The sequence below is a fragment of the Anoplopoma fimbria genome, chromosome 17, assembly GCF_027596085.1.
Source record: "Anoplopoma fimbria isolate UVic2021 breed Golden Eagle Sablefish chromosome 17, Afim_UVic_2022, whole genome shotgun sequence".
NCBI classification, from domain to species: Eukaryota; Metazoa; Chordata; class Actinopteri; order Perciformes; family Anoplopomatidae; genus Anoplopoma; species Anoplopoma fimbria.
In genome coordinates this window covers 25,929,381-25,957,000 of record NC_072465.1, presented here as the reverse complement: position 1 = coordinate 25,957,000, position 27,620 = coordinate 25,929,381, and the positions used below count along the sequence as shown (strand labels likewise).

The 27,620-nt window shown below is 37.3% G+C and overlaps 1 protein-coding gene across 2 annotated transcripts; it reads left to right on the top strand.

Annotated features, from left to right (window-relative positions):
* The first annotated feature begins 788 nt into the window (after positions 1-788).
* On the top strand, positions 789-26,965 carry arhgef3 (Rho guanine nucleotide exchange factor (GEF) 3). 2 transcript variants are annotated; one of them, XM_054616596.1, is made up of 12 exons: positions 789-856; positions 5,571-5,637; positions 11,269-11,331; positions 19,962-20,069; positions 20,800-21,072; positions 21,705-21,767; positions 21,882-21,978; positions 22,326-22,402; positions 22,491-22,748; positions 23,738-23,908; positions 24,898-25,087; positions 25,600-26,965. In XM_054616596.1, the coding sequence occupies exons 1-12, from the start codon at positions 822-824 to the stop codon at positions 26,325-26,327; spliced, it is 2,130 nt and encodes a 709-aa protein (XP_054472571.1). In that variant the 5' UTR covers positions 789-821; the 3' UTR covers positions 26,328-26,965. The 2 variants fall into 2 exon arrangements, with proteins under 2 accessions (XP_054472571.1, XP_054472572.1); XM_054616597.1 differs by lacking the exons at positions 789-856; positions 5,571-5,637 and adding an exon at positions 6,475-6,907.
* The last annotated feature ends 655 nt before the right edge of the window (positions 26,966-27,620 follow it).

The following is a 27,620-nucleotide window of genomic DNA, read 5'->3' as shown; positions in this document are numbered from 1 at the left end:
GTATAAAGCAGTAGATAATGGAATAATTAGGTAAAGTAGCCAACCTCAAAACTGGATAATATAATTTGTAGTGGCCAATTGTCCGAAAAATCCCAAAACAACCTTAAATCAAAGGGCCACTGAGGCACCGTGGGTTTGTGGTTTACGCAGGCAAAATAAGTTATTGTCCAAACAGAATTCTGTGTTTATGATGATTTATTTGGTCCAACAAAACAAGCAAACAAACAAAAGAACAAAGGGAATCCTGTCGCTGACTCTCATGCACTGGTAAAAAACTATAGGCCCACCCCAGTGCATGCTGGTCCTATACCTGCCTACTCCTATATGTAACTGCAGGTGCCCACAGTGTTACCCAATTCAAAACAAATGACCAAACACACAACTAAGTACACTAAACAACAACAAAAACATTATTAAACTAAACCAATGACCATCAATAGAAAAGCTATCTTAATAAAATAAACAATCTAACCTAAATAAGCAAACATCTAGAATAATTAAACAATATTGCTTATGCATAAAATAACTAAATACTAATAGCTCCTACATAATTATTAACTTTACACCAATGTTCATTTTCACCTTAAAATTATCAATCAATTTAACTGCTCTTATTTTGAAGGCGCTACCGGAAACAATTAATATATTTTGTCCTCTAGCTTGACGGCTTCATGGAAGAATCACAGCGACTCTCAGTTTGTTGTTCAGCTTCAATCTTCGGACTGAAGTGTGACTTTTCACTTTTTACAAAAAAGTTTTCATCTTTTATTTTGAAAGAGCTCAGCTGATTGTGGATCAGTGTGTGGAGGAGCTGCAGCCAGATGCAGGCAGGTGATGGATGTCCACGGGGTGCAAGGTGAGGAGTGAGCTGCACTGGAGGAAGAATATATAGTGAAAGAAAAAGACAAAGTTTTTTGATGTTTTCTGTTTGTGTGAGAGAAGAAGAATGTGTCTGTCTGCCTGTCTGCCTGCCTGCCTGTCTGTCTGTCTGCCTGTCTGTCTGTCTGTTCCTTCATAAAGGCTGTGTGGAGAAGTTTAAGAAGTGAATGAACAGTGGTCGAGAGACACTGAAACATACTGTGTTTATAAAAAATAGAGAGAGAAGAAGAATTTTTATTGCTGCCCTCAGTGAGTCACAAGTCTACACACACACACACACACACACACACACACACACACACACACACACACACACACACACACACACACACACACACACACACACACTCTGTAAACAGTTTCATCATGGCAGCTTGGTGAGGAAAGTGATGTTTATTTGTTGTTTTTTGCTCACAGTTATAGAAGAAGTGCTCAGCTGTGGTGGGAAGTAGCTCAAATACTTTACTTAAGTATAATTTTTGAGCTACTTGTTCTTTACTGGGGTATTTTTAATTGTATGCTTAATACTTCCACTCCACTACATATCAGAGATAAATACTGAACTTTTCACGCCACTAGTTACTTTGATTTAAATTGATAATACAAATAAATGCAACATTTAAGAGATGAACACATTAATTAATTAATCCCCATCGTAAGTACTATGACTTTGTGTACATTTAGTTTATTTTGGCACAAATACGTTTGTGCTTTTACTTAAGTAACAATTTGAATGACTTTTGACTGTAACAGAGTACCTCTGTGGTATTGCTACTTTTACTCAGAGTCTTTAATAATACTCCATATGTTTAAATTTATATTTAAATATACAAATGTTGTTTGATGGGCTTTGAATAAACAATAAACAGAATAAAGTCCCAGTATTAATAATCAGACCTGAACTAATGCTTCCTACATATGAATGCTAACACAGTCATAATAACAGACGAGGCGACTTGATGCAGACAACGTTGATCTCTGGAGGAATGTGGTTCTGCTGCATTGTGTGTGTGTGTGTGTGTGTGTGTGTGTGTGTGTGTGTGTGTGTGTGTGTGTGTGTGTGTGTGTGTGTGTGTGTGTGTGTGTGTGTGTGTGTGTGTGTGTGTGTGTGTTTGAGAATAAGATCAAGAATAAGATCAGTTTAATTTGCATTGTGATCAGAAGAAATGTAGAAGAAAATAACGTAAAAGCAAAAACTGAACAGGTAGCTAGGCAGGAGGAGATTTGGAGGTTGGCGGTCGACTATCGGCCCGGTGTTGGACGATTGTTTTCTCTTTAATGGTCCCTTACTGGAGGATTTAATATATTTATTATTATTTTTAAATACATTTGATGTCATGGATCAGATGCTAGCTCTGCCTTTTTCACATTTATTCTTTTTAGGGAAATTTCTTGTATGGCAGCTTGTGTTAAGAGATACATGGAAAAAAACATTGTTGTATAAGTTATTAAACTATATCAATCAGCACAAGTGTTAAGAAACACAAATGTATTCAGTTAAAAAAGATATAAAGAAGAGAAAAGCAGAAAATCGTCACAATTTCTTGAACCAGAGAATATTTGGAATTTTTGCTTGATAAATATATTCAATTATAAATCAATTAACACTTTACATGGTAAAGACAGAAACAGTAAAATAAGGCACATTATAACATTAATAAACAAAACAACAAGAAAGTCGATCAATTCATTGTTGCTTTTGGTCTAAAGTATAAAGTATAAAACTTGAAGCTCGACACGAGAACTTCTTCTCCTCCTTCTGAACAACAAACAACCAGTTTGAGTCCTAAAACGGAATGTTTGCTGAGAGATTAAAAACAGATGAGGGGGGCAAACACACCTCTGATCTGGATTATAAGTGTGTGTGTGTGTGTGTGTGTGTGTGTGTGTGTGTGTGTGTGTGTGTGTGTGTGTGTGTGTGTGTGTGTGTGTGTGTGTGTGTGTGTGTGTGTGTGTGTGTGTGTGTGTCCAGGGTGGGATGATTTTAGCTGTTGGAAAAGGCCTGCAACTCCTAGGAATGAATGAGTCACACACTTAAACACACACATATTAAAACACTTGTAATGTACAGACACACACACACACACACACACACACACACACACACACACACACACACACACACACACACACACACACAGGACAGGACTTTTGATCACATACAAATGCAGAACAAGTTTCTGTTTGGTTTCCGGTTTGTTCAAAAATTCTGTTCTGTTAGCATGTGTAAGCGTCCGTAATGCTTCATATGGTGAACTCTAGAAGACGTTAGGTGTGTCTGTGTGTGTGTGTGTGTCTGTGTGTGTGTGTGTGTGTGTGTGTGTGTGTGTGTGTGTGTGTGTGTGTGTGTGTGTGGGTGTGTGTTTCCTGTAGGTAACCGAGGGCAGGAAACAGAACAGGACTGTGTTTTTAGTTTCAAACCAGTGATTTACTGAATCCGGTTACACCAGTTAAACTGAAGCATCGTCTCAGATAGCAAAGACTTTAGTCATGTGTGAATCTGTTGCTAGGTAACATCTGTTATATAAACGGGAAACAACTATTACGATAGTCAAATGACATGAAACCCAACAGGCAATTATTTGTTATGCGGGTATGACATAAGCATTCATGTAGAAATATCTGAGAGTGGGAAATATACAATGAAGCTAAGCCCACTGACTTTATTTATTTATTCTTGGCAAAATGTTTTGTAATTTGAGGGACATTGTTTTGTTTTACGAAATGTATTTTAAAGTCTTCTCAGTTTACATCACTATCAGACAACATTTGTTACTCCTCAGTCTAAAGAGGTCATTATTTATTTTAGTTTTAGTGATATCCATTTAGTAAACACTTAACTTAATAAGTTTGAATTTAGTAACAGCTGGCGGTTCAGATCTCTCTCTCTCTCTCTCTCTCTCTCTCTCTCTCTTTCTAGCCTCTAACTGTCTGTGAACGATGCTTTTTTTAAAAATTGATTTTGAACTAACAGGCGTTACACAATATGAATGTTCTCACAGGGGCGGGTCACGTTCTTCGCCGAACTAACCCTCCCCAGCTGTTCATTAAGTTCACTGACTGAATGAATGAAAATGTTGTAACAGATGTGATGACTGCATGTGGAAGAGTGAGTATGATCATTATAATAGATATATGAGGAAGAAGAGAGAATGAAGAAATATATAAATAATGAGTCTTGGAGTCAAGTGTAAGTGATCAGTGGGAACATTATGTACTAAGAACACATGGGAGGAAAATAAGTCTAAAAAAGTAACAGCATAGTGTGTTGATAAAAGTAAATATTAAAGACATAGTATAGTGTGTAGAAAATAAGTCATAAAAAGGTCATAGTGTGGTGTTTCGAGCAAAGTCCCAAAAGTAATAGTATATTATGTAGTAAAAGTTAAAAAAAAAATGATAGTATAGTGTGTTATACTTCTTTCTCTGCTGTGACGTTCAAACAAAAACTAGAAATTAAATAAAGATTTTAGGTAAAATAGACCTTAAATTGTTTTCTGGTTCACATGTACTGACCAACAGATACCACCAGGGGGAGCTCTGCTCAAATCTAAACTACACTGAATTCAATATATACATGAATAGATTGTTTGTTCACTGCAGAGATACAGGAGGACCTTAAAGGATGGATTTGGATCTGAATAGAATACTTTTATGCCCGTAAGTATAATGAAAGAAAATTTTGATCGCTCATCATTTCTACTGATCCCTTCAGGAGACGGATCCACGGTTCTTGTTTTGTGAGAAAAATGACTTCTAAGGTTCAGCTGAAGATAAAATGAGGCGACGGCAGTCTAACAAAATGTAAAAGTTACACAAATCATAAAGGTTAGGATGTCATTATTTACTTGTATGTTGTTTTTAAACAACCTTAATAATAAATAATAATAAAGTTGAACTTTACAAAGGGAGAATAGTAAAACATATATATAAAATATATTTTGTATGTTCAAAAGTGTAAAAAAGACCCAAATCTCAAATAAATACATTTTAATTCACTTATGACAAATAAAAACGAAAAATATTATAAATTGAGAAGCTACATTTTTGGGGCACCTTTGCTTGAAAGATAACTTAAGATATTAATTGATTATCAAATGATGATGAATTTTCTGTCAGTCACCTAATTGATTAATCGATTTGATTGCAGCTCTGAACACTTTAAATCAATTCATACAAACATACATAATACAGCTGTTAACAGTATACACACCTGCTCACACACAGAAATACACACATGCAGACAATTTACCTAAATCAAAGTTTAAAAAACAGCTATTAAGCCTATAAATATGTAGTCAGTGTCATTAATTCATTGATCATCAATCACAATAATTCATAACTCCCTATAGGAGGCTCCTGTTTTGTTCTTGTGTCCTTTTAAAGTAACATAATTAATAAATAAGACGTGTTCACTGAGGATTTTTGAATTGTGATTTTTTTCTTTCCTTGACAGCATTTCATCAAAACACTGTTCTTTTGTTATTTATTTGCACATAAATCATATTAAATGTCTTCATGTTGTGTGAGTCCAGTAACATTCTGCGTTGGTCCTTGAACATCTCATAATGCTCATAAAAGTCGCTCTGTAGAGTTTAAGAGGAGCGGCCACTAATTAATCTTTCCTTCCTTCTCTCCTTCCTTTCTCCCTTCCTTTTCTTCCTCTCCTCCTTTCTTTTTCCTTCCTTCAGGTCGAAGCTGCAGAAGAAAACTTCCTCCTTCTCTCTCCTCTCTCCGGACAGCTGGTCCCTCAGAGGGGTAAGAGCAATTATTCACTGCGTTTTACCAACCGAACAATTAATTCAGACCAAAAAAGTTTTGTCAAGGCAACGCAACCGTCCGAGCAAATAAACAGACTAAGAAAACTATGTAAAATTGTATTTTTATCATAATAAATAAAGAAATAATAAATTGGCAAGATTTAATCAACCAAATTTCACAAATACGTATAGTTTAAAGCAATTGAGATCATTTAAAATATGTCCAGCTATTTGCATGATCTCAAATTTCCGGGTGGCACATCTGTAAAATATGCAGAACAGTTAACAGGACGTTGCATCATCAAGAGGACCTCAACTGACCTGAGTGATTTTTTTTTTAGTTCTCTCTCAAATATTGATAAAAATAGCTATTTTTTAACTTATAGGTTGGCTGGTACACTTTCCAATGTCAAACTAGAAAAACGTTATTCTATCATATAACTTTTTATTGTATTTAGAAATGACCAACATCACCATCTCCTGCTGCTGTTAAAGAAGCTAAACCCAATAAAAAAACCTAGAAAGAGACACAAAAAAAATGCCAACGTCAATGTAAACTTACAAAAATATAATAAACGCGTCACTTTTTGTATTTTCTTTGCATTCATTTTATAAACCAAAGCTAGTCTCCTTTGTGTCGCTGTGTCTCCTTTAGCTCCTAATTATAGACGGCCTGTTTCCCCCGACGACCGTCACTTCCTGTTTGTCCAATGGGAACTAAGTGGACCCCCACACACACACAAACACACACACACACACACACACACACACACACATTGTGAAGGGTTCCTGTTCCTGAGGGTCTGTAGATCCACTCAGAGACGAGGTGAAGCTGAGGAGGTTCATATTGTGACTGAGGAGGAGAAGGAGTGAGAGAAGGTTTTAAAAGTCTTAGAAAAAAGAAGAAGAAGAAGAAGAAGGAGTAGAAGAAAGAGAAGAAGAAGTGTCTCCTGGAGTGACAAACTGGAGGAGGAAGAGAAGAAGAAGTGTGAAGATCAGAAAAAGGAAAGAAGAAGAAAGAAGAGGGCAGCAATGTGACTGTGAAGGAGGTGACTCAAAGGAGGAGAGAGGAAACAAAAAGAAGCTAAAAGGAGGAGAAGTGATCACAGATGCCCCACGAGGAGGAGAGAAAGGAGCTGATGTGACTTTGGGGTAAAAGCAAAAGTCGACCTGGAGGAAGAGGAGGAGCAGAAGAAGAGCAGAGTTAATTGATTTGAGGAGCAGATCTATTCCTGACGATGGGCTGCTGTCTGTTTGTTTACTATCGGGTGAGTGAAATAGAACTTATCCCAGAATGCATTTCATCTGAACGTTGAGCTGAAAGGAGATCAATGATGGTTCACCGACACGTTACAGATCGATCACACAAATCCTGCAGAATCTTTGTATTCTTATCGTACGCGGAGTTCGTTGCTTTGTGTTTTATTTGCGTTAAGTATCACACATTTATTATCAATATCATATCATTTTTCAAATAGTTTTAGATGTTCTCACAAAGTTGCAAATGCAAATCAGTGTTTTTGAAGAGAAACAAGTTCCTAGCAAAGTCATGCAACGTGATGCAAAGCCTGCATCCATGTTTACGTCTGTGTCTCAGTATACATATCCTTTACTTCAGTAAAAGTCCTGCATTAAAAACACTAAGAGTAAAAATATGTAAGTATTAGCAAAAGAAGAATAAATACACACTGGATGTGTAGATTAAAATTACTGCTGTATTAATGTACATGTTGCATTATATTCTATAAGATAGTCACATGTTTAGTAGAAGTTTCATAAAATGCAAATACTCAAGTCAAGTACATCAAAATTGTACTTTAAGTATGCTTGTGGTACTTCACCACTGGTCTAAACAAGCCTCATATTGCAATTTAAGTTAAATGTGGATGGATGTCCTTCATCTTTAATGTACTTGTACTAGTAACATGTACTTGTACTAGTAACATGTACTTGAGCATGATGCAGTAATTGTATTTTGTTCAATGTGATGTTCTGGTGATCACAGACTCTGCTCAAGTTGCATTTCATCATGGGACATTATAGATAACGTGATGCAAACAACTTCCTACTATGTATTGCATTAACATGGCAACCAAAAAACCAAACAACCACAGAGATGATTTCTTCATCTGTAAATGATTCACACTATGAGAGTCCAGGATTAACTCATTAGTTTGAATGAAAGTCATTGAAACCACAGTGTGGAGGTGAACCTTCATGTTACGCTACTTTTTTCATTTTTTGAGTCATAATATTTAATATATAAATACGTTTGAATAAAACAAAAATCTCATTCTCATCTCGTCATTTAAACAATTCAATTATTTATTTAGCAAAGTACATACAAAAAAAAACCCCATTGTTCTTAAAAAACCTAATAAAGAAACAAAAATGAAAAATTCATTAATGTAAATTTAAAAGGTCAAATAGAGGTTTCAGACATATACTGAAACCAAACTTGGCTGGGACATGATTTCAATCTATAATATAGGAAACAAATACAACCCAAAGCTTTATTAAACAAATTCATATTAAACTCATTTGAATTCCAAAATATATGCTCATGGTATTTAATATAAAAAAGTTAATACATTTATTTTAAAGGCCACAAAATGTAAACATGTTAATATGTAAGAATTAAAGATGCTGGTAGACCGTTGAACAGCCAGGATAGCAGTTTAGCCCTGTTTCCAGTCTTTATGCTAAGCTAAGCTAACTGTCTGCTGCTTGATGTGTGGTATTTGATGTAGAGACATGAGATCGATCTTCTCATTTAGCGCTCTGCAAGAAAGACAGTGATCCAATTTCCCAAAATATCAAACTGTTTCTTAAAAACTCGCATCTGTAAATGAGTTCTTCACTGTATATATAAATATATATAATATATATATTTATAATAAAATTCCAGCTTTGTTTTCAGTCAGTTGACAGGTTTAATTTGGTTAGTGGTCTGACCTTATATGGACAGGAGGACCAGACTCCTCCCTCCTCCTTGGTTGCCATAGCGACCATGAATTAAAGGTAAAGTCTGCCAGGTTATATAACGTCCGGCCAACAACAAAGTCTCAACACAATAGTGAACAAACAGCAGACTTCCTGCTATTGTTAGAGTCTGCTGCACTGATCCCAACATCCTCCTCTCCTCTCCTCCTCTCCTCCTCCTCCTCTCCCTCCTCTCCTCCTCTCCTCTCCTCCTCTCCTCTCCTCTCCTAGTCTCCTCCCTGTGTCAACTCCTTCTCCTTTCCTTGTCTCCTCTGCTTATCTCCCCCCATCCTCTCCTTGTCGCCTCCACTTGTCAACTCCTTCTCCTCTCCTTGTCGCCTCCACTTGTCATCTCCTTCTCCTCTCCTCTTTTCCTCTCCCTGTCACCTCCTCCTCTCCTTGTCTACGCCCCTCGCCTCTCTTCATCTCCTCACATTATCACCTCCTTCCCTTCCCCTCTCCTCGCCTCCTCTCCTTGTCACCTCCTCCTTTTCCTCCTCTCCTGCTATCATCTCATTGTCTCCCCTATCATCATCCTTGTCTCCTCCCCTTGTCAACTCCTTCTCCTCTCTTCTTCTCCTCACCCCTTCACTACCTCCTCTCCTTGTCTACCCCCCCTCGCCTCTCTTCATCACTTCACATTATCACCTCCTTCCCATCTCCTCGCCTCCTCTCCTTGTCACCACCGCCTTTTCCTCCTCTCCTCCTATAATCTCATTGTCTCCCCGTCTTCATTTCTTGTCTCCTCTCCTTTCTTTCTCTCCTCCTTCCTTTTCTTCTCTGCTTGTCTCCTCCCCTCCCTTCTCTTCTTCTTGTTTCCTCTCCTTTCCTCACCTTATTGTCTCCTTTCCTCTTCTCTGCTCTAAATGTCTCTTCTCCTCTCATTGTCTCCTCTCCTTGACTACACCCCTCGCCTCTCTTCATCTCACATTATCACCTCCTCCCCATCTTCTCATCTCCTCTCCTTGTCATCTCCTCCTTTTCCTCCTCTCATCCTATCCTCTCATTGTCTCCCCCATCTTCATTCCTTGTCTCCTCTCCTTGTATCTTCTTTTACTTTCTCTCCTCCTTCCTTTTCTTCTCTGCTCGTCTCCTTCCATCCTCTATTTTCTTCTGGTCTCCTCTCCTTTCCTCACCTTATTGTCTCCTTTCCTCTTCTCTGCTCTAAACGTCTCCTCTCCTTGTCATCTCCTCCTTTTCCTCCTCTCATCCTATCCTCTCATTGTCTCCCCATCTTCATTTCTTGTCTCATCTCCTTGTCTCTTCTTCTTCTACCTCTCCTTCTTCCTTTTCTTCTCTGCTTGTCTCCTCTCCTTTCCTCACCTTATGGTTTCCTTTCCTCTTCTCTGCTATCCTTGTCTCCTCTCTCCTCCCCCCTTTTCTTTCCTCTCCTCATATCTTTAAACCTCATCTGTCTTACTTTGTTACTTTCCTCTCCGCCCTTATTATCCCCTCACCTTTCCTTATCTTGTCCCCTTGTCCTCCCTTGTCCTCCCTTTCCTCATTTCCTCTCATCCACTCATCGTTCTCCTCCTCCTCCTCCTCCTCCTCCTCCTCCTCCTCCTCCTCCTCCCCCTTCTTATCTTCCTCTTCCTCTCTCCTCCTCCTCCTCCTCCTCCTCACCCAGCTGTTTGCCCTCTGTGACCTCCGTGTCTCTCCCATCAGTTATTTGTGTGTTATCTTCCTGTGTTTTTGTTACCATGGTAACGCAGAGGAAATGTTTTGTTCACTCCAGCCTCCCGTCAGATGAACGGTGGTTGCCGTAGTAACCACAGAGGTCACCTTGTGTGACATTCTCTAGTTTAGGTCATCATAAAGACACTGTTAGTGGTACTGTGATACTAATACAGTCGAAGAGTTTGAACTATTGGAGTTTAGCAATAAATGTGATACTGAAATGGACTAAAACAAACTAGATTCAAAATGACTCTCTTCATCATCATCATCATCATCATCATCATCATCATCATCATCATCATCACAACCCCGGCTTTCCCAGCTACTGAGATTTTTTTAGATTTTATGAGATTTATTGGTCTCTGAGGTAATTCATAAGAAAAAAAATCACTTAATTTGTGTTTCAGAAATATGTTTCTTTTCCTACTTTCTTATCATGTTTATTATTTTGTAATCCCTCCGATTTATCTTGTGCCTCAGCGGAAGAAAGTAAAGAAAAATACAAGTACTTTATTTATCACTTCTATTTTGTCTATTTGAGTCCGACTACTTTTTCTTCTCTACATTTATTCGATTGATGCAGCTATAAACATGAGATAAGATCATAAAATATTGCTGTTGTTGAAAGCGAAAATATTATCAATCGGGACCTAATGTCATTCCTACATTTCCTTCTTCACTTAATCTGCAACTCTACAAAACTGTAGTTTTTTTTTGTTAACCAGAAGGCAAAACAGTGAATATTTTTATTTTGGATATTTGAGAAATAATAAGCTGCAAACTAACCGACCTGTAACCAAAACAATGATTTAGAAGCTGCCCAGAGCTGCAGGTTTTGGAGTTGATTGTCAGTGTGTTTTGTCCTTGATTCAACGTGAAAATAAAACATAATTAAATTGATTTGTAAAAGACAGAATGTTTCTATCAATCAGTGCTTCTCACTAACATCATGTGTTTGTGTGTGTTGCAGAAGAAGAGGAAGCAGGCCAGCAGAGATGCCGACTCCCTCAGTCTCTGCAGTCTGGACATCAACGTAAGTTCATCTTCTCTAAACAAACCTCTCTGTTGTGGCTCAGTGGTTCAATTTTGGTCTAAAAAGGTTTCTGATCAAAGCTGTTTGTGGTGAAATGTGCCAGAAAGAGCTGTTGAATTTTACTTCAAGGGGCGAAATGCTTCCTGATTCTGTGGCGGCAGAATGTTGAGTCAGTAAACCACATATATGTGTGTCCATATTGAGTCATGAAGGGAACTTTAACAACACTTCTTTTCTCCGGGAGGTGTTGATGATGACTTAAAGCTGCTCTGTGGAGTTTTACTGGAAACAAAAGTTATGATTTACATTCAGTGTTACGCATCGTCTGGATCCTTGAGGTCTAACAAACGCGTTGGATGCATTTTTTTCCTCATGAAACATTAGCTTTATGAAAAGTTAACAGTTAAAATAATGTTAATCCATTACTAAAAATAATCAAAAACTCCATAATGTACCTTTAATACTTGAAGTAGTGACATTTCTCTCATACTGTTCTCATTCTTGTAAAATTACAACATAATTATTGCAATATTATGCAACATATTTCTATAAATTACAACTTTAATCTCATAACATTTCAATTCAAAATATTTCGATCATATAAAAAAAAATGTCTTCATATAAGCTCCAACAACACGCATGTTTTTTCAAACACAAACGCTAATTTGAGTTTATTACCATGACTTATTATATTTACTGTACATAACAATTTTATCATGTTTATATTTAATCTCTTCTGTTAATGCGAGGACTCGACGTGTAATTTGCTGCCTTCTTGTTCGCCATTAAAAGAGAGATTTTATATCATCTGCTTTCTTGTTTGGTTAAATTAAAATATTATAAATAATAAATAAATAATAATTATATATATTTATTTATTTATTTACAAGTAAAAAAGGTTACAAGTTTTTTTAATTTGTCATACAAATAGCACAACGATATTAAGAATGTTGTCCTTAATTGCTACAAGAAAGAAAACAAACAACTACAAGACAAACAACTATAATATATTATTATTATATTATGTATATATATATATATATTTATATATAAATATAAATAAATATATATTTGTGCAAGTTCATATTCCACAACTCATCATAAAATCTTTCTTCTGCATGTTCGAACTTAATGAACTCCATCCGCACCTCTTCACCCCTTCGCCTCATTTATTTCTTGAAACTCAGAAAATAAATAAACTAATTTATTTATTTTTACTTATAAAACAACAACTTAAATATCTGCATATAAGGGCCACTATAAGTAACACCCATTTTTCATCCTAATGTGAAGGAAAAAACCACTAAATGTGGTTTTATTTATTATTAAATCAAACTTGACGTCTTTCAACCACCTGGTATGAGAAGGTTCTTTTGAAATTGTCCTTTTTAATAGGATAAATTATGTAGTTATTCGTAGACAAGGGCGGTATCTGTGATTTTTTAAACTTTGTTCTTTGTTCTGCGTCTCTGACTGTGGGTTATTGTATATAGGGACCCTCGTGGGGCCCTCGACCTTCGTGTTGGGCCCCTCCTTGTGTTACACTTATGTATTTTTGGCGCTCTGCCAGCAGCCCGTTCCTTCCCGGGCGTCTCCCTCCCGGCTACGTCTAACACAGGATGTCCAGCCCGTTCGATACACCTCGGTGTGACAAACAGACCATCAGTCTCATTCTGTTTCAAACCAGATAAACTAACGTGGAATAAACGAGACTCTATTGTTTCTCTAGCGTTCCTCCCTGCAGCTCAGTGAGTCACACACACTCGCATTGTGACTGAAACTACAGCAGACCTGGAGGCTGCTTTAATGGATTTAAAGAGTCGAAGGTCATGACAGGGGTTCACTTTGTCGGGACAGGAGATGAGTCAAACAAAAATAAAGGAGTTTCTGGAAATAAAGTAAATTGGTTCTGATCCCTGAGGCAGTTATTTTAGTCACATTATGAATATATTATTGAAATCGTCATCCATAAACACTCAGTGGTCACTTTATTATGTACATCTGTTCAATCTAATTTCAAAAATCTATTTTTTATGATGCCTAACAATGTAAAAACAATTCTCTGTCATAGAGTTGTTCATTCAAATATAATATTATTATTGAGTACAATAAATAATATGAACATTTAATTGAATTCACACATTTTCCGTCAATGTCAACTAAACCTGGACATTACAAATATTTTAAAGGTAAAGTACTTTATGCCAGTATGTATGTTACATTTGATGCATGTCTGTAATAGATAGAAAAAAATTAATTTCCTACTTTTTGCATGATCATTTGACCTAAAAAACATGTATTTTACAGCAGCATTTAGTTTTCATTTGTTTATTAGAGTTTTCCACAGTTTTTTCTAGAACCTGTATGTATCAGAACCTTTGTAGGAATATATAGTAATACTATATATTATATAAAACTACTGGACCTGTAAAACAACGAGCTGACAGTGATAGTGTAGCTCACTAATAAAATATAAAGTTCAGTATCATGAAAATATCAACAACTTAAATAAGATAAAGCAGTGAAACATTATAAAAAGAATCAGGAGAAGAATTAACATGTTAAGTGTGAAGGATGTAAATAAGATTTTTTAAAGGAGTCCTGCTCAATGGTGGAATGTAACTAAGTATATTTATTTAAGTATTCAACTACATACTTTTCTTTTTATGCCACTGAATACTTATATTAGTACTTATTATATAGTACACCTCAGAGAAATATTGTACTTTGTACTTCACTACATTTATTTGAGAACTTTAGTTACTCATTACTTTACAAGTATACATTTTTGCATATAAATCATTTGAGGAGCTTATAAAATATGTTTTGTTATAAATTAAACTACCCCACAGTAAAAACAAGTACAGTTGCAACTATCGATCAATAAGCAGATTGACAGAAAATATACAATCATTAACTATTTTGATGATCGTTTCAGTAATTTTTAATTAAAAAAAAAAAGTCATATCCCTGCTGTCGTCTAGAGCTTTGCCTCATTTATTGTGGAGTTTCCTGTTTGATCAGAGTTATAGACGTTTCACTGGTTAATTAATTTCTAGGCCCCTCAGGGTCACACGGTGGATTAACAGTCATCGATGTGGTTTAGTAAACCCGAGGGCCGGGATTATTGAACTGTGAGGGAAGATTTGTTTTCTTCTGGTATCTATACCTTTCACAATAAGGCCTTCAGAATAAAAGCAGGCTATTCTATTTTCTCAGATAGTTTTTTTAAAGTATTGTTTATTTTAAAAATATGACAATTTCCAAGTTTTTTTTTTTCTCTTTAATGTAAACAGAAACGTATAACGTAATGAACCAAAGGGGTTGTAATAAATATAAAAGCCGCAATTATAATATATATTGAAGGGTGGGACATCCCCCCAAAATTCAAATTGCTAAACCTTGTAAAACAATATCTGGACTTGTCTTCCTATAACAATTATTTTTATATGATTATTTTATGGTTCTAGCCTACTTTATTAATCTGTAATATCTGTCATTACTTACAATGAAACAGAAAAAGGTCAACAAGTAGTTTGTTTTCACTGCAATATATATAATAAATAAGTCATTTATTTATTAGAGTCATATATTTATTAAAGAGCACTCAAAGATGTATTTTGTGCACTATAAAATACAGTTAATATGCCATAAATTATAAACTGTGTGTTTTTGGAGATTCTTTTAAGAAAACATGATTTTCTACCCAAGAGTCCAAGTGATTTTGATTAGTTATTGTAGCTGACTCATAGGGATCTATGTACTTCTGGGGTTTCATATTATATATTTCATTCATTATTACCTCATAAAAACAAGTCATACTGTTCACACCCTTCAATATTTTACCAAATCTTTGTTGAATTTCAAGACATCTTTGCTCAATGTACGTTCATGCTGCTGATGTGTCACAGTTCTGACTCAGTAGAAACAACTGAATCTGTTCTTGGATCAGTCGGTGACTCTTGTTCCTAACAGTCGTATTCACAGACAATGGAGTCTAAAGGGGGCAGCTTTTTGTTAGCTGAACATGAGGGGGTTTTCCTGTCAGGTCAGAGGTCACTGATAAAAAGATCGCAGTGGTCAAAGGAAACCACTGTAACAGTTCTACAAATAGAATCAGTGTTCTGATGCGTCATTTACTAAGAGCTGATCCAGGATGTGTTCGCTTTCTTTGTTTTGGCTTCTCATGTACCAATTGAGAAGCCATAGACATTACATTGACTCACAGATAATTCCATGGAGACTCAACTCAACTTTAACCATTGTTTTGTCTTTAAAATGTCAGAAAAAAAGTTAAATAAAATGCCTTTTATAATCTCCCTGAGCCCCTTGTTTTGTTCAACCGACAGTCCAAAACCCACTGATATTTATGATATATTATGCTTTCATTTGAGCCGCTGGAAAAATAAAATTATTAGAGTACTTGCTTGTAAAATTAACTGAAACTATTAATTGATAATCACCTAAATATGTTCCTAACCCTCACCCTTACTAATGTCAGCCGGCTCTCTTTTAACCTGACCCAACTTAAATAGTGTGGGTCCATAAACAGATGTAGTTATACAATTATACACATAACATATACACAGTAATTGACTTAAAAACTGCTGTAAAACACGAGCAGAGCTGTGGCTGCCTGCAGGCGACTCTCTCTCTCTCTCTCTCTCTCTCTCTCTCTCTCTCTCTCTCTCTCTCTCTCTCTCTCTCTCTCTCTCTCTCTCTCTTTCTCTCTTTCTCTAATTACAGTTCAGATTGACATTGACTGATGTTGAGCTGAACAATCCAGTCTCAGCGACACCAGTGACACCAGTATCAGCTCCATTCAGCCTTTTATATAAAACATAAAGTGATTATAACATTTGATGAAAAATTGTTTAGTAAAGATAATTAAGTTAGAATTTGAGGTATTTGTACCTTGTCTGAGATTTCCTTTTTGTAGCTTCCTGGTTCGTGTCTACTTTGCATTTTACAGTTAAATAGTGTACTTTTTTTTACATCAACTTTACTACATTTCACAGTAAATATTGTACTTTTTTTACATCAACTTTACTAAATTTTGCAGTAAATCATTGTAGCTTTTCTCTTATGTCCTGTACCGGATGACTAAAGCCTATTTAGGGAACTTATTTTGCTTGTATATTATATTAATTAATACTATTTTAATATGATATATTGCTGTAGATGAAACTATCAAACACGGTAGAATATAGTTAAATCTAACAGCAGCTTGATTAACGACAACATGAAAAAGCTGCCGAGAATAAGTATTTTTACCTTAGATACCTCAGTACATGTTGCAACTCTAAAACTCTAAAAACTGACTTGTACTAAAACATTTATTGCATGGCTTAAATTTATCATAGATCTTTTTTTTTTATATTTTACTTAAAGGTTAAAGCTGTTGAAGTTTTTTGTGTTCTCTAATTCTAAACAAATCAAAACCAACACTATGTTAGTATACGACTTTTAACAATTTCAGTATTTCCTATGTTGTCTGTGGCTCTCAGCTTCATTTGGTGCTCTAGTGAGTGTGTGTGCCAGCAGGATGGTGTTTTGTGGTGTGTGTTCATTGTAATGAAGGAACATGTCACCGAGTGCAACACTGATGTGTTTTTAATAGTTTCTGGACAACAATGGAGCTCTTTAGCACAGAGGATGAAGATATATCAGGCTTGTTATAAGATACATTCGTTGTTGTTTTTTTCTTCTCATGGAATTTGTTGAAGAAGAAATTATAGAATATATTATCTTATCTTAATTGTTTCTAAGTAAAGGCTCACGGTAAAAATTAAATAAATAAAAGCTCTGGGAAAAGGGAGGAAGGAAGGGAGGAAGGAAAGTGAGTGGGCGAGGGAGCCAGTGAGTAAGTGTGTCAGAGAGAGAGAGAGAGAGAGAGAGAGCATTCATTTTCAGCAGGAGGGGGACGAGTGCACAACCATCTCTGAGAGAGAGAGAAGCTTAAAACGCTATTTGATAGAGAAGTCGGACAGAAACCTGGAATCTAAACAGTCTGAACTCTTTCTCAACACTGCCGGTACCGAGCTCCAGGATCCAGATCGCCTCAGACGGCACCAGGACAATAACAGGACAACTCCTCTGGTACCAAACTCTGTCTGGATACTCTTCCAGAACTAAACTTCTGCAAGAAACCCCTACTGGTACCAGTTCGCTCTATACGTTACTCTTTTTCTTGACGCTTTACTTCGTCGTATCAGATAATAAAAAGCGTTAAACCTCCTCTGAACATTCACACCTGGATATTCTACCAGCACCAAACTCTTTCTGGACCAGTTTGAAATCATTTCCGGACGCTGTCTTGGTACTGGGAAAGGTCCAGATCGTGTGCTGGGCTTAGTGGTGAGCAGTATGGTGCTGGGGCAGAGGCCCTTCTGCCTGCTGGTACACCAGTTTAAGTCTGGATGCTCTGTGGAGTTCATCAAGGTGAAAAACATCAACATGGGGAAACAGGTGGAGGTAAGATGGAGGAAATACTCTAGTACTTCTACTACTACTAATACTGTTTTCTTTATATATTATTTTTTTATTAAAGTTATCTTAAGTATCTTTTAGTAGTATTAAGGCTAAATTGTTTATACATTTCATGCTAAACTTATCTGACTTTTTGGATAGTTTCACTTTGAAGTTAATATATATTATATATAATATATATTTCCTGCATGAGATCCTTCCTGACTCAAACAAAACTTAACTGATTATAATTTTGAGTAAAGATAATATGTTTCAATCCCAAAACTATATTATCCTATAAAAAAAAAAGAGCCGAATCGATGTTTAGGGATGAGTCCTGTAGGACACACATGTTTTATTTATTTGACTGTGTGGAAAGCTTGTTCACAGAGTCAGTCTGCTGTAAACCTTCTGTCATTAGATAATTAGTCTGTTGTTGAACTGCACTGAATTGATCTTTGTCAGAATGAATCAACTGAAGCTCCGTCACACACAGAAATCCATTACAACATGTCCAATGGAAACTTATCTGTTGTGAAGCAAATAAACACATTATTTAATGATTTATTTACTTCCAAAATCTTCCTTAAACAGTCAGGTGTCATCTGCTAAATGAAAGAAAACAGTCTGACTTTAATCACATGTTAAACTGGTGTTTACATTTTATATTTTAGAGGTTCATCAGACCTCCAGCAGCAGCTTCAAAGGCTTCAGAGTCACAGCTTTAAATTGTCTGTCTCATACTCATACTTTTGGTAGAATCATTGCAAAGTGTGTAAAAACCTGTTGTTAAATTTGGGACGTGAACTTGAAGTTGAAAATCTTTCTGTGAATTCGTAACGATCGATGATGAAAAAAACAAAAAAACATCCGAGGTCGATTTGTTTTCGGTCGACTGGTTCCTGAATGTGTTGATTGAAACTGAGTTTGATGGTTCCTGTGTTACCGTAGGTCAGCTGACTGTACACACACACACACACACACACACACACACACACACACACACACACACACACACACACACACACACACACACACACAACACACACACAAAAATATTGATTTATTGTATCCTGTATCGAGGACAAGCAGCCTGGTGGCATTTTCCATGGCATTACACCATTAAAATGGTAAAAAACAACTTTCCTGATTTCCTTTTCTTTATATCACTGTACAGTCAATGGCTGTGTGTGTGTGTGTGTGTGTGTGTGTGTGTGTGTGTGTGTGTGTGTGTGTGTGTGTGTGTGTGTGTGTGTGTGTGTGTGTGTGTGTGTGTGTGTGTGTGTGTGTGTGTGTGTGTGTGTGTGTGTGTGTGACAGCGGGAAAGACTTTGAGTCACACTATTGTGTAACTTGCAGTACAATAATAATACTTTCCCGCAAACTACTAAACATCCGAGTGGACAAGTTGTTCCATAAACATGTTGTCAATTAATTTATAAGTCTATTGTCAGAAAACTCTTTTAATCATGTAAAGTAAATAAAGTAGAACCTCAAAACATTGTGAGGATCTGCAGATTTTCCCGTTATATCTTTGTAAACTGAATCTTTGGGAATTGTGACTGACAGAGAGAGATTATATTTCCTTTTTAGAAGTCAAATGATTTTATGATAAAATAGACAAATCTCTAATTCTGCAAGTTAATCCATCACATCATTTGAGTTTTTTTCTTTAGGACAAATAAAATCCTCTTAACATATATGACGTAAAGTCATTCCAGCCAAATGCAATTAAAGTATTAAATGGATATAACACTTTTTGTCTTTTTCATAAATAAAAATTCATAAATTTAACTTTGCATCTGCTCTCTCTTTGTAAAGAGTTTGTGTCTTTTGAATGCATGTTGTTTGTTGATGTTTCATATTTGAGGTCTATCGTCAGTTAATGGTCTTGTGGTGTTTGTAATGCTGTGTGGTGAAATTAAAAAGGAATTTTTCCACATTAAACCTCCTTTAAAAAACATTTGGACTGTTGGTCAGAAGAAGTAATCTGAAGACATCATTTTGTGAAATTTACTTTGTTGTAGTTTCCTTTCCTTTGACCCCGACCTGCACTGACCTCTGTAAGCTCTGCTAACGGCTGCAGACTGCGGATTGTCCTTTTATATTTTCACCTCTGGTAGTTGTAGTTTTTTCACAGTTTGACTCTTCTCTGTCCTCCAGGAGCCCGGCACCAAGCGCAGTAAACTTGTGTCCAGGGTGACGTCTCTGGCCGGCCTTCTGCCGCCTGTCAAGACCGCCCCGCTGAAGAGGATCGGACAGACGCTGCAGGTGAACAAAGAAAACACAAGTTTACACAATAATATTATAAACTAATAGGTTAATCTTATAAAACCTCCACTTTGGGTCTTATGTCCGTTTGTACTGGCAGAAAGATGATATACTATAATACCCATGACTCTAGGCATCTGTTGCTATGGAGATAGAGCTGCGAATCAGAATGGCAGCTTTTTCGTAGAATTTGTTAATGAAACACAACACCGTTGTTGTTGACTTCATCCAAAATTGAGACAGAATTCCAAAGTGATTTAAGCTGCAGATAGTAAAAATCAATCTTCTCAACATTGAAATTCTACTAGCTTCCACCTGCGTCAGTGGTGCATTCTGGGAGTCGTAGTTAACCTCTCACCTGAAGTTTTCATTCCCACAAAATCAGATATTTTCTAAGACAGTTGTTTTTCTTTTTGAACTGAGTTTCCTGCCAATCCAAGCTGTAGAAGTACTCCAAGTGTGAGTCACGTAACATCGATAAAATGTATTTTACTCCTTTAAAAAAAAAATAGTATAAATGGTGGATTAAATGATTAAACCAAGGGTGTGGCAAAATTAGCTCTACCAATTTGCAACTTTATGCTATAGATGCAGAAAATAAGTTTGTTGCTTTGACAACCAGCAGTAAGATATCTGAAATAAATAAAGCTATTATTCTAGAGACAGTTGTGTATTTTATTATGAATTAAAATGTATACTTTATTATTTAACTATCTCTCTGTCTGTGCAGCGCTCCATCAGTTTCCGTAATGTGAGTCAACCGGAGAGAGACATTCATCCTCCTCCACCTCCTCCTCCTCCCTCCTCCTCCTCCACGATGATGAAGAGGCGGGTCATCTCGGCGACAGTCTCCAACCCTTCCTCCTCCATGTCTGCGACGCGGGTTTCCACGGCAACGGGCCAAGCAGCCAAGCGACGTGACAGTAAGCTCTGGAGTGAGACGTTCGACGTCAGACTGGGAGCGACGCAGCCTCTGAGCCCCAAAGAGATAAAACGACAAGAGGTGAGAAAGAAAGAGGAGACATTTTATTTTGTTTTGGAGTCAGAACTTTCAAGTCTGGGTCTGAGAAGATTTCATTTTTTTCTTATTTACAGTCCAAAGATTTACATTATTTTACATTAAAAATTTACATTATTTTTTAAAACCTTTTTAGAATATTGTTTTTGTAAATACAGTATTTATTCTCATTGGATAAAGACTATACGAGAGAAATATAACTGACATAAACATACTTCATTTCAACCACAAACAATATTAATTTATTTTTATTTTTATATATATCTTATTTCCTTGAAACTGCTTCAAATACATTTTTTCAAAACCAGGCATACAAATTATATAATATTTAAGTTATTGTTGTTTTTAACGTTCTTTACCTATTTATTATACTTTACTGTGTGATTACTTATTTATTATACTTTACTGTGTGATTACTTATTTATTATACTTCTTCTGATCTTGTTTCCTACTTATGTCTCTTACTTGTCTGTTTTCACTATCTACTCTGCTGCTGTAATGCTGCGAAATCTCCCCGCTGTGGGACTAATAAAGGATTATCTTATCTTTTCTTATTTTATACTCACTTGTCCAACTCATTAAGACAATCTTTTTTCTCAATCTCTCCTTTCCTGCAGGCGATATTTGAGTTGGCTCAGGGCGAGCAGGACTTGGTGGAGGATCTCAAGTTGGCTAAGAAGGTAAAAAAACAACTTTTTCCTTAAAGAACTGACTTTCCTCCTATATGTCTCCCACAGTGCTGTTTCTTTCTGATTATGCTCATGTGTGTGTGTGTGTGTGTGTGTGTGCTGCAGGCCTACCATGACCCGATGCTGAAGCTGTCAATCATGACCGAGCAGGAACTGAACCAGATCTTTGGCACTCTGGACTCGCTGATACCGCTGCATGAAGGTAAGAGGCAGCATCTGATGGAAGCACACTTGACAGTGATTTTGTGTTTTTCTGAAGTTTCATTTCAGTTTACATTTTATTCAGTTCCTTTTACGGCTGCTTGTGTTCAGACATTTAAATGAAAGAAAGGCCTCGGTTAAAAAAAGAAAGAATATTTAACAAAACGTTGGTATCACTATGGAATTGTACGGCATTGTATCGGCTCTGGTATTGGAACATTTCCAACAGCCCTACTGGTGATGTGGATCGAGTTTGGACGTTCACTTTAAGCTCCTGCAGTGCAGCTGTTGTAGCTGTCTCAGTATTTCTGGACGCTAATCATTTCTAAACCATCTGTCTCTCCTCAGATCTGCTGAGTCGACTACGAAACGCCAGAAAACCTGACGGCTCCACAGAACATGTGGGAAACATCCTGACGGACTGGGTGAGTGTTTCTCTTGACATAATATACTGAAATAATTAGAGTTTCATTGTCTCCTGTGTAGTGACCGGGTGTTTCTGTGTCCCTGCAGCTTCCCTGTCTCTCCTCCTACACGTCCTACTGCAGCAACCAGGTGAAGGCCAAGGCCTTGTTGGACCAGAAGAAGCAGGATCGGCGGGTCCAGGACTTCTTGCAGCGCTGTCTCCAGTCGCCTTTTAGCAGGAAGTTGGACCTGTGGAACTTCCTGGACATCCCCCGCAGCCGACTGGTGAAGTACCCGCTGCTGCTCCGGGAGATCGTGAAGCACACGGCCAACGACCACCCGGACCGGCAGCACCTGGACGAGGCGGTAGGTGTTAAGATTCTGTACACCTTTGACCCAAAGGTCTGGTTTACCTCACTGTCAGACTGAGGTAGAAGAAAATGATTTGCCTTTCTTGAACTATCAAGCACATATGAAAACTGTAAAATATTTCCCTGAAAATTCAGACAGCTTTAAAAAAGTTGTGAGTAACCCTGAGGACCTGAAATATAGGACCAGGAATAACCTTAAACATTCTGGGTTAACCTTGAAAATTAGGGAGTAATGGCTCGTTCACACCAGCATTTAAAACATTTCAGTAAATCTGTGTTTAATAGTAAATTTGACGCGTGAATTTGCAAACTTGACCAACAGGATTCCACTTATTTCAGGCTCCACTGGTCCTTTAATTTTCTCAGATTGACAGTTGGAGAATGTCAGGGTTTGGATGACCTTTAAACTCACCTGGATTAACTGTCAGTACAAAAGATAAACAATTGTGTTAGAAAATATCTGGTTTCTTAATATAAAAGTCAAAGTTATAAACCTGTGGACTTAAAAACTGAACCAATGAAGTCAACAGTGACTCTTAAGGTGCATTTCAGTGGGAAAAAGCCAATGGTATGCCATGAAAAGAAAAAACGTATTATTATACTGAAAATGGAGAAATACCTTTTTGTAAATCTGGAATAATCCTGCAGATTTGTGAACAACTTTGAATTCAGGGGTATTCTTTTATATTCTATGTTGAACTAAGCAAATATGATCAATCTGGATGAAAAATAATTAATTAAATACATTTTGTATATTTTATTTTATTATTTTTTCATATCAGGCGCCAGGGTTCTCTCCTTTCTGCATAATTCAACTTTTTTCATCAATTGCATTGACATTTTGTTGATTCTCATTAAAAACGGCAATAGAGAGCAGAAAGTGAACTCAGTGAACCACATGTGTTACGTTACATGATGAGAAAACAGATCAGATGATAAAGAATGCATCTTAACGGGGTTGGATGTCGTCTGTTTGCTCTGCAGATGCTGATGGTTCAGAGCGTGGTGGCGGACATCAACAGGCGGACGGGGGAGTCCGAGTGTCAGTACTACAAAGACCGTCTGTCGTACACGGAGGACGGACAGAAGGACGAGCTCATCGCCCGGTCCAGAACCCTCAGCTGCCACGGAGAACTGAAGAACAACAGAGGACTCGTAAGTAGATTTCTACAATTTATTACCAAACAACCTCCCAGCCTCTTTATCCAAACATTTATCTTCTACTCTCTCTTATTTTACTGGTAAACTCATGCGGTGTAATTAGTCCCCGAATCTAAAGCTTAAACACTGTGTTTTGGATCCTGTGAAGGCCGCTCTGAGAACCACAATATGGAATAGTTCCTTATCTTTTATAGTTCTTCTTCAAAAGTCTTAATCAAAAGATCTGAGTCAAATTGAAGATTCTTATTTTAATTCATTTGCTAAATGTAAAAATACAAAAACATAACAAAGATAAATATACAATGCAGGAAGAAGTAGAAAACACACTAGGCTTATTTGCTTATTTTGAGATTAATATACTAATTTTGATATATTAATATATATAGAAAATAATATGACTACATGATAGTGAAACTATTAAATAACGTTTAATATTATTACATTTTTATGTGCATGTGTGAAGTTGATTTATTTGCAATTTGAGAGAAACTCAAGTTTAAATATTCTATTGTACATACTGTATTTCATGTTTTTTCTACTCTGTTGTGTTTAATAGCAGCATTTTACTGATTTATATGTTAAGAACTGACAAATTAAAAAAAGGAGATAAAAATTATATCATATTCTATCTCACATTCTCTCTCTCCTACTTTCAAGTAATGTGTTTTGGTGATTTGTTATGTTGATATGTGTTCTTTTAAGGTCCATAACATACAAATATAACTCATAACTGGTGATAATATTGTATATACAGTATAAAATATATATATTTAATGTTCACATAGTTTACTTTCAGTTTTTATCTTTTCCGTAAAGAAACCGCTACTGCTAGTTTGATTATTTTACCAATTTTATGAACAGAGTTTCAGGTAAAAAGGTCATTTCTGGTGGAAAAAACACTCAATTATACACAAAAACATCTGATAAAGGAATCACTGAGTAAAGAAAAATAACATCTGCTCTCTCTCTTTCCCTATTTCCAGAAGCTCCACGTCTTCCTCTTCCAGGACGTCCTCGTCATCACCAGGTCCGTCTCGCTGAACGACCAGACGGTCAGCTTCCAGCTCTGCCGTCAGCCAATCCCCATCCGGCAGCTGGACCTGGAGGACCTAGCAGACGGAGAGATGAGAGTGGGCGGGTCCATCAGAGGAGCCTTCAGCAACAACGAGCGAAGTCAGTAGATCTCAGATACCTCAGATACAAACACTGATGCTTTTTATTTTGTTGATCCACAAGATGAAATCAGGATTCCTTTTCATGCATTCACTTTTCTTTTGTTCATTGTAAAACAAATACTTTGAACCAGTTTTATGCTACAATAAAGTTCACTGTAAGGTTTGAAATTTAATTTGATCCCCTTGGTTAAGTATTCGATATTCAGATTATGTATGTTGAGGTTTGGAGCAAATTGATTACAAAGATCTGTTACATAAATTGGACAAATTAAAAAACAAAATTTAAAGAATTCTGTTGAAAAACTGTCTTTTTATGCTCTGTGTTCGATGCCTAAATTACTCTAGCCGATAAATCCTAATCTGATTTTTTAAAGTCTCAAATATTGATAGAATTATCAACTCCAGAAATTCAGAAAATGAATTAAAACATATTTAGTTTGATGGATTTCAACCTGTCTGTGACCATAATAACCCCCCGTGTCTCCTTCTGTCTCCCTCTCCTCCTCACAGCAAAGAACTTCTTCCGGGTCTCGGACCGGACAGGCGGACCGCTGCAGAGCCACTGCTTCCAGGCCAGCGACGCCTTCAACAAGCAGCAGTGGATCAACTGCATCAGACAAGCCAAAGACGCCGCAGCGCTGACCGGAGATCAGCCACCACAGACGGGACAATGTCTGGAGACGGGGCTGCTGGGTGGACAGATAGGGCTGCTCTGTGAGACGGCTCTGAGTCTGAGCGGTGATTCAGGGATTGAGGATGAAAAGGGGGTGAGGGGGGAGATGGAAACGGGCGTGGGTTTGGAAGGAGAGGCGGTGGAGGAAGATCTGGGTTTGTGCAAAGATGCCCGCGTGAGTTTGACGGGTGGGGAGATGGAGACGGGTTTGGAGTTAGTTGGAGTGACTGTGACGGACGGTGAGACGCTGCAGACAGTAAATGAGACGGAGACGGGTGAGACGGAGACGGGTGAGATGGAGACGGGACAGGATGGGGAGATTTGTGCAGAGCCAGGAGCCGGAGCAGACCGAAAGATGGATGGAGGAGAGACTCTGAGCGGAGTTGCCAGTGATGTTCCCCCCGCCTCCCCTCTCTCCTCTGCTCCCCCCTGTCGAGAGGAGCAGGAGAAGGAGGTGATGGAGGAGGAGGAGGAGCGGAGTACCACTGACGAGGAGGAGGAGGTCGTCATGGACACCGGCGATGTTGACTCCCTGTGGTGCGAGGAGCTGAGCTTCAGGTGCTGATGATGCTTGAACCAAAACAAAAAACTCACTGAGGAAATGCCGGCCAATCGAAAGCGGGCACCTGATGATGATGTCACGTCAATAGAACATCAGACAAAGACAACGTGTTCCGGAACTCTGTACTTGCTGTGTCCTAACTGCTTGTAACCGTGGTAACCACTTTGTTCTAGAACTCCTCAACAACGGTCACCGCAGCGATCTTGGAGCGCTGGCACCATGTGACTATAAGTGGAAGTATTATGGAGAACTGTTTACCATGTTCAAAGATGGCTTCCTGTTCACCAGGCACAGAATCAGGATTTCCGTTTTGGTTTTGAATTTGGTTTTGTTTGGCACAAAATTATTTCCTGTTACGGCTCCATGAGACTTTTGGACCCAATGGCTCAACTTCCAATAAAGCAAAGACTGATCAGAAAAATAAGATTACGTTTTTTACTGCCTTTTGAAGAAGGCCACCGGCTGTCACGTGACCTGCAGTTCCAACTGTGGTCACTATGCCAGAAATCAAATGCACAAGGCAGCCAACACTTTATTGATTGATTAACTGTTTGGTCTGTTACGTGACTTTTTAATTTACAAGAAGTCTCCACAGGGGACCTTTAATAAAACACTGCTCCACCTATAGTTTTTAAATTGACAAGCAGAAAAGACACTGAATGAGATATGTAAGATTTTTTGAAAAACAGTTTTGCCACAGTTATATCATAAACAATACCATCAGCATTCTCAGGTTACGCTATCAGGTGATGATAATAATTCATGCTTGCAGCTGTGACAACAACTCAACGCTGATGCAATAAAGAAAAAATATGAAAACTGAGTATTTGAAGGGGAGATTCCAGTATTGTGGCTTTGGGCAGTTACCACTTCTGTTGTAGAGATTTAGTGAATTTGACAAAAACCATGTCAGTCAAAGTCCACAGCGTAAGTCTTCTACAGCTTTCCAAAACCAATTAAACAGTAATCATCTCAAATTTGTATATTTGTATCTATCTTCTAATTCAGTTGAAGGATTCTTTGCTCTTCTGCAATTCTCTGAACTTGTTCTGTTTCTAAAACTCTTTAAATAATGTCTTGAAATCAGTTGTAATGTCTGAAAACACTGGAGAAAACACAGTTGTGCACCATGTTCTGAAGGATTTTTTTTTTCAAAAAATGGCCCTCCTGTCTGCATTCACAATGAATTGTTTATGAATGGATGTGAATGTTTATGTAAATTCATCAAGAAATTGCCTCAGAACTGTCCCAAACAAACACAGCCTCCTACAGAAAACGTTCATGTGCAACTATTCT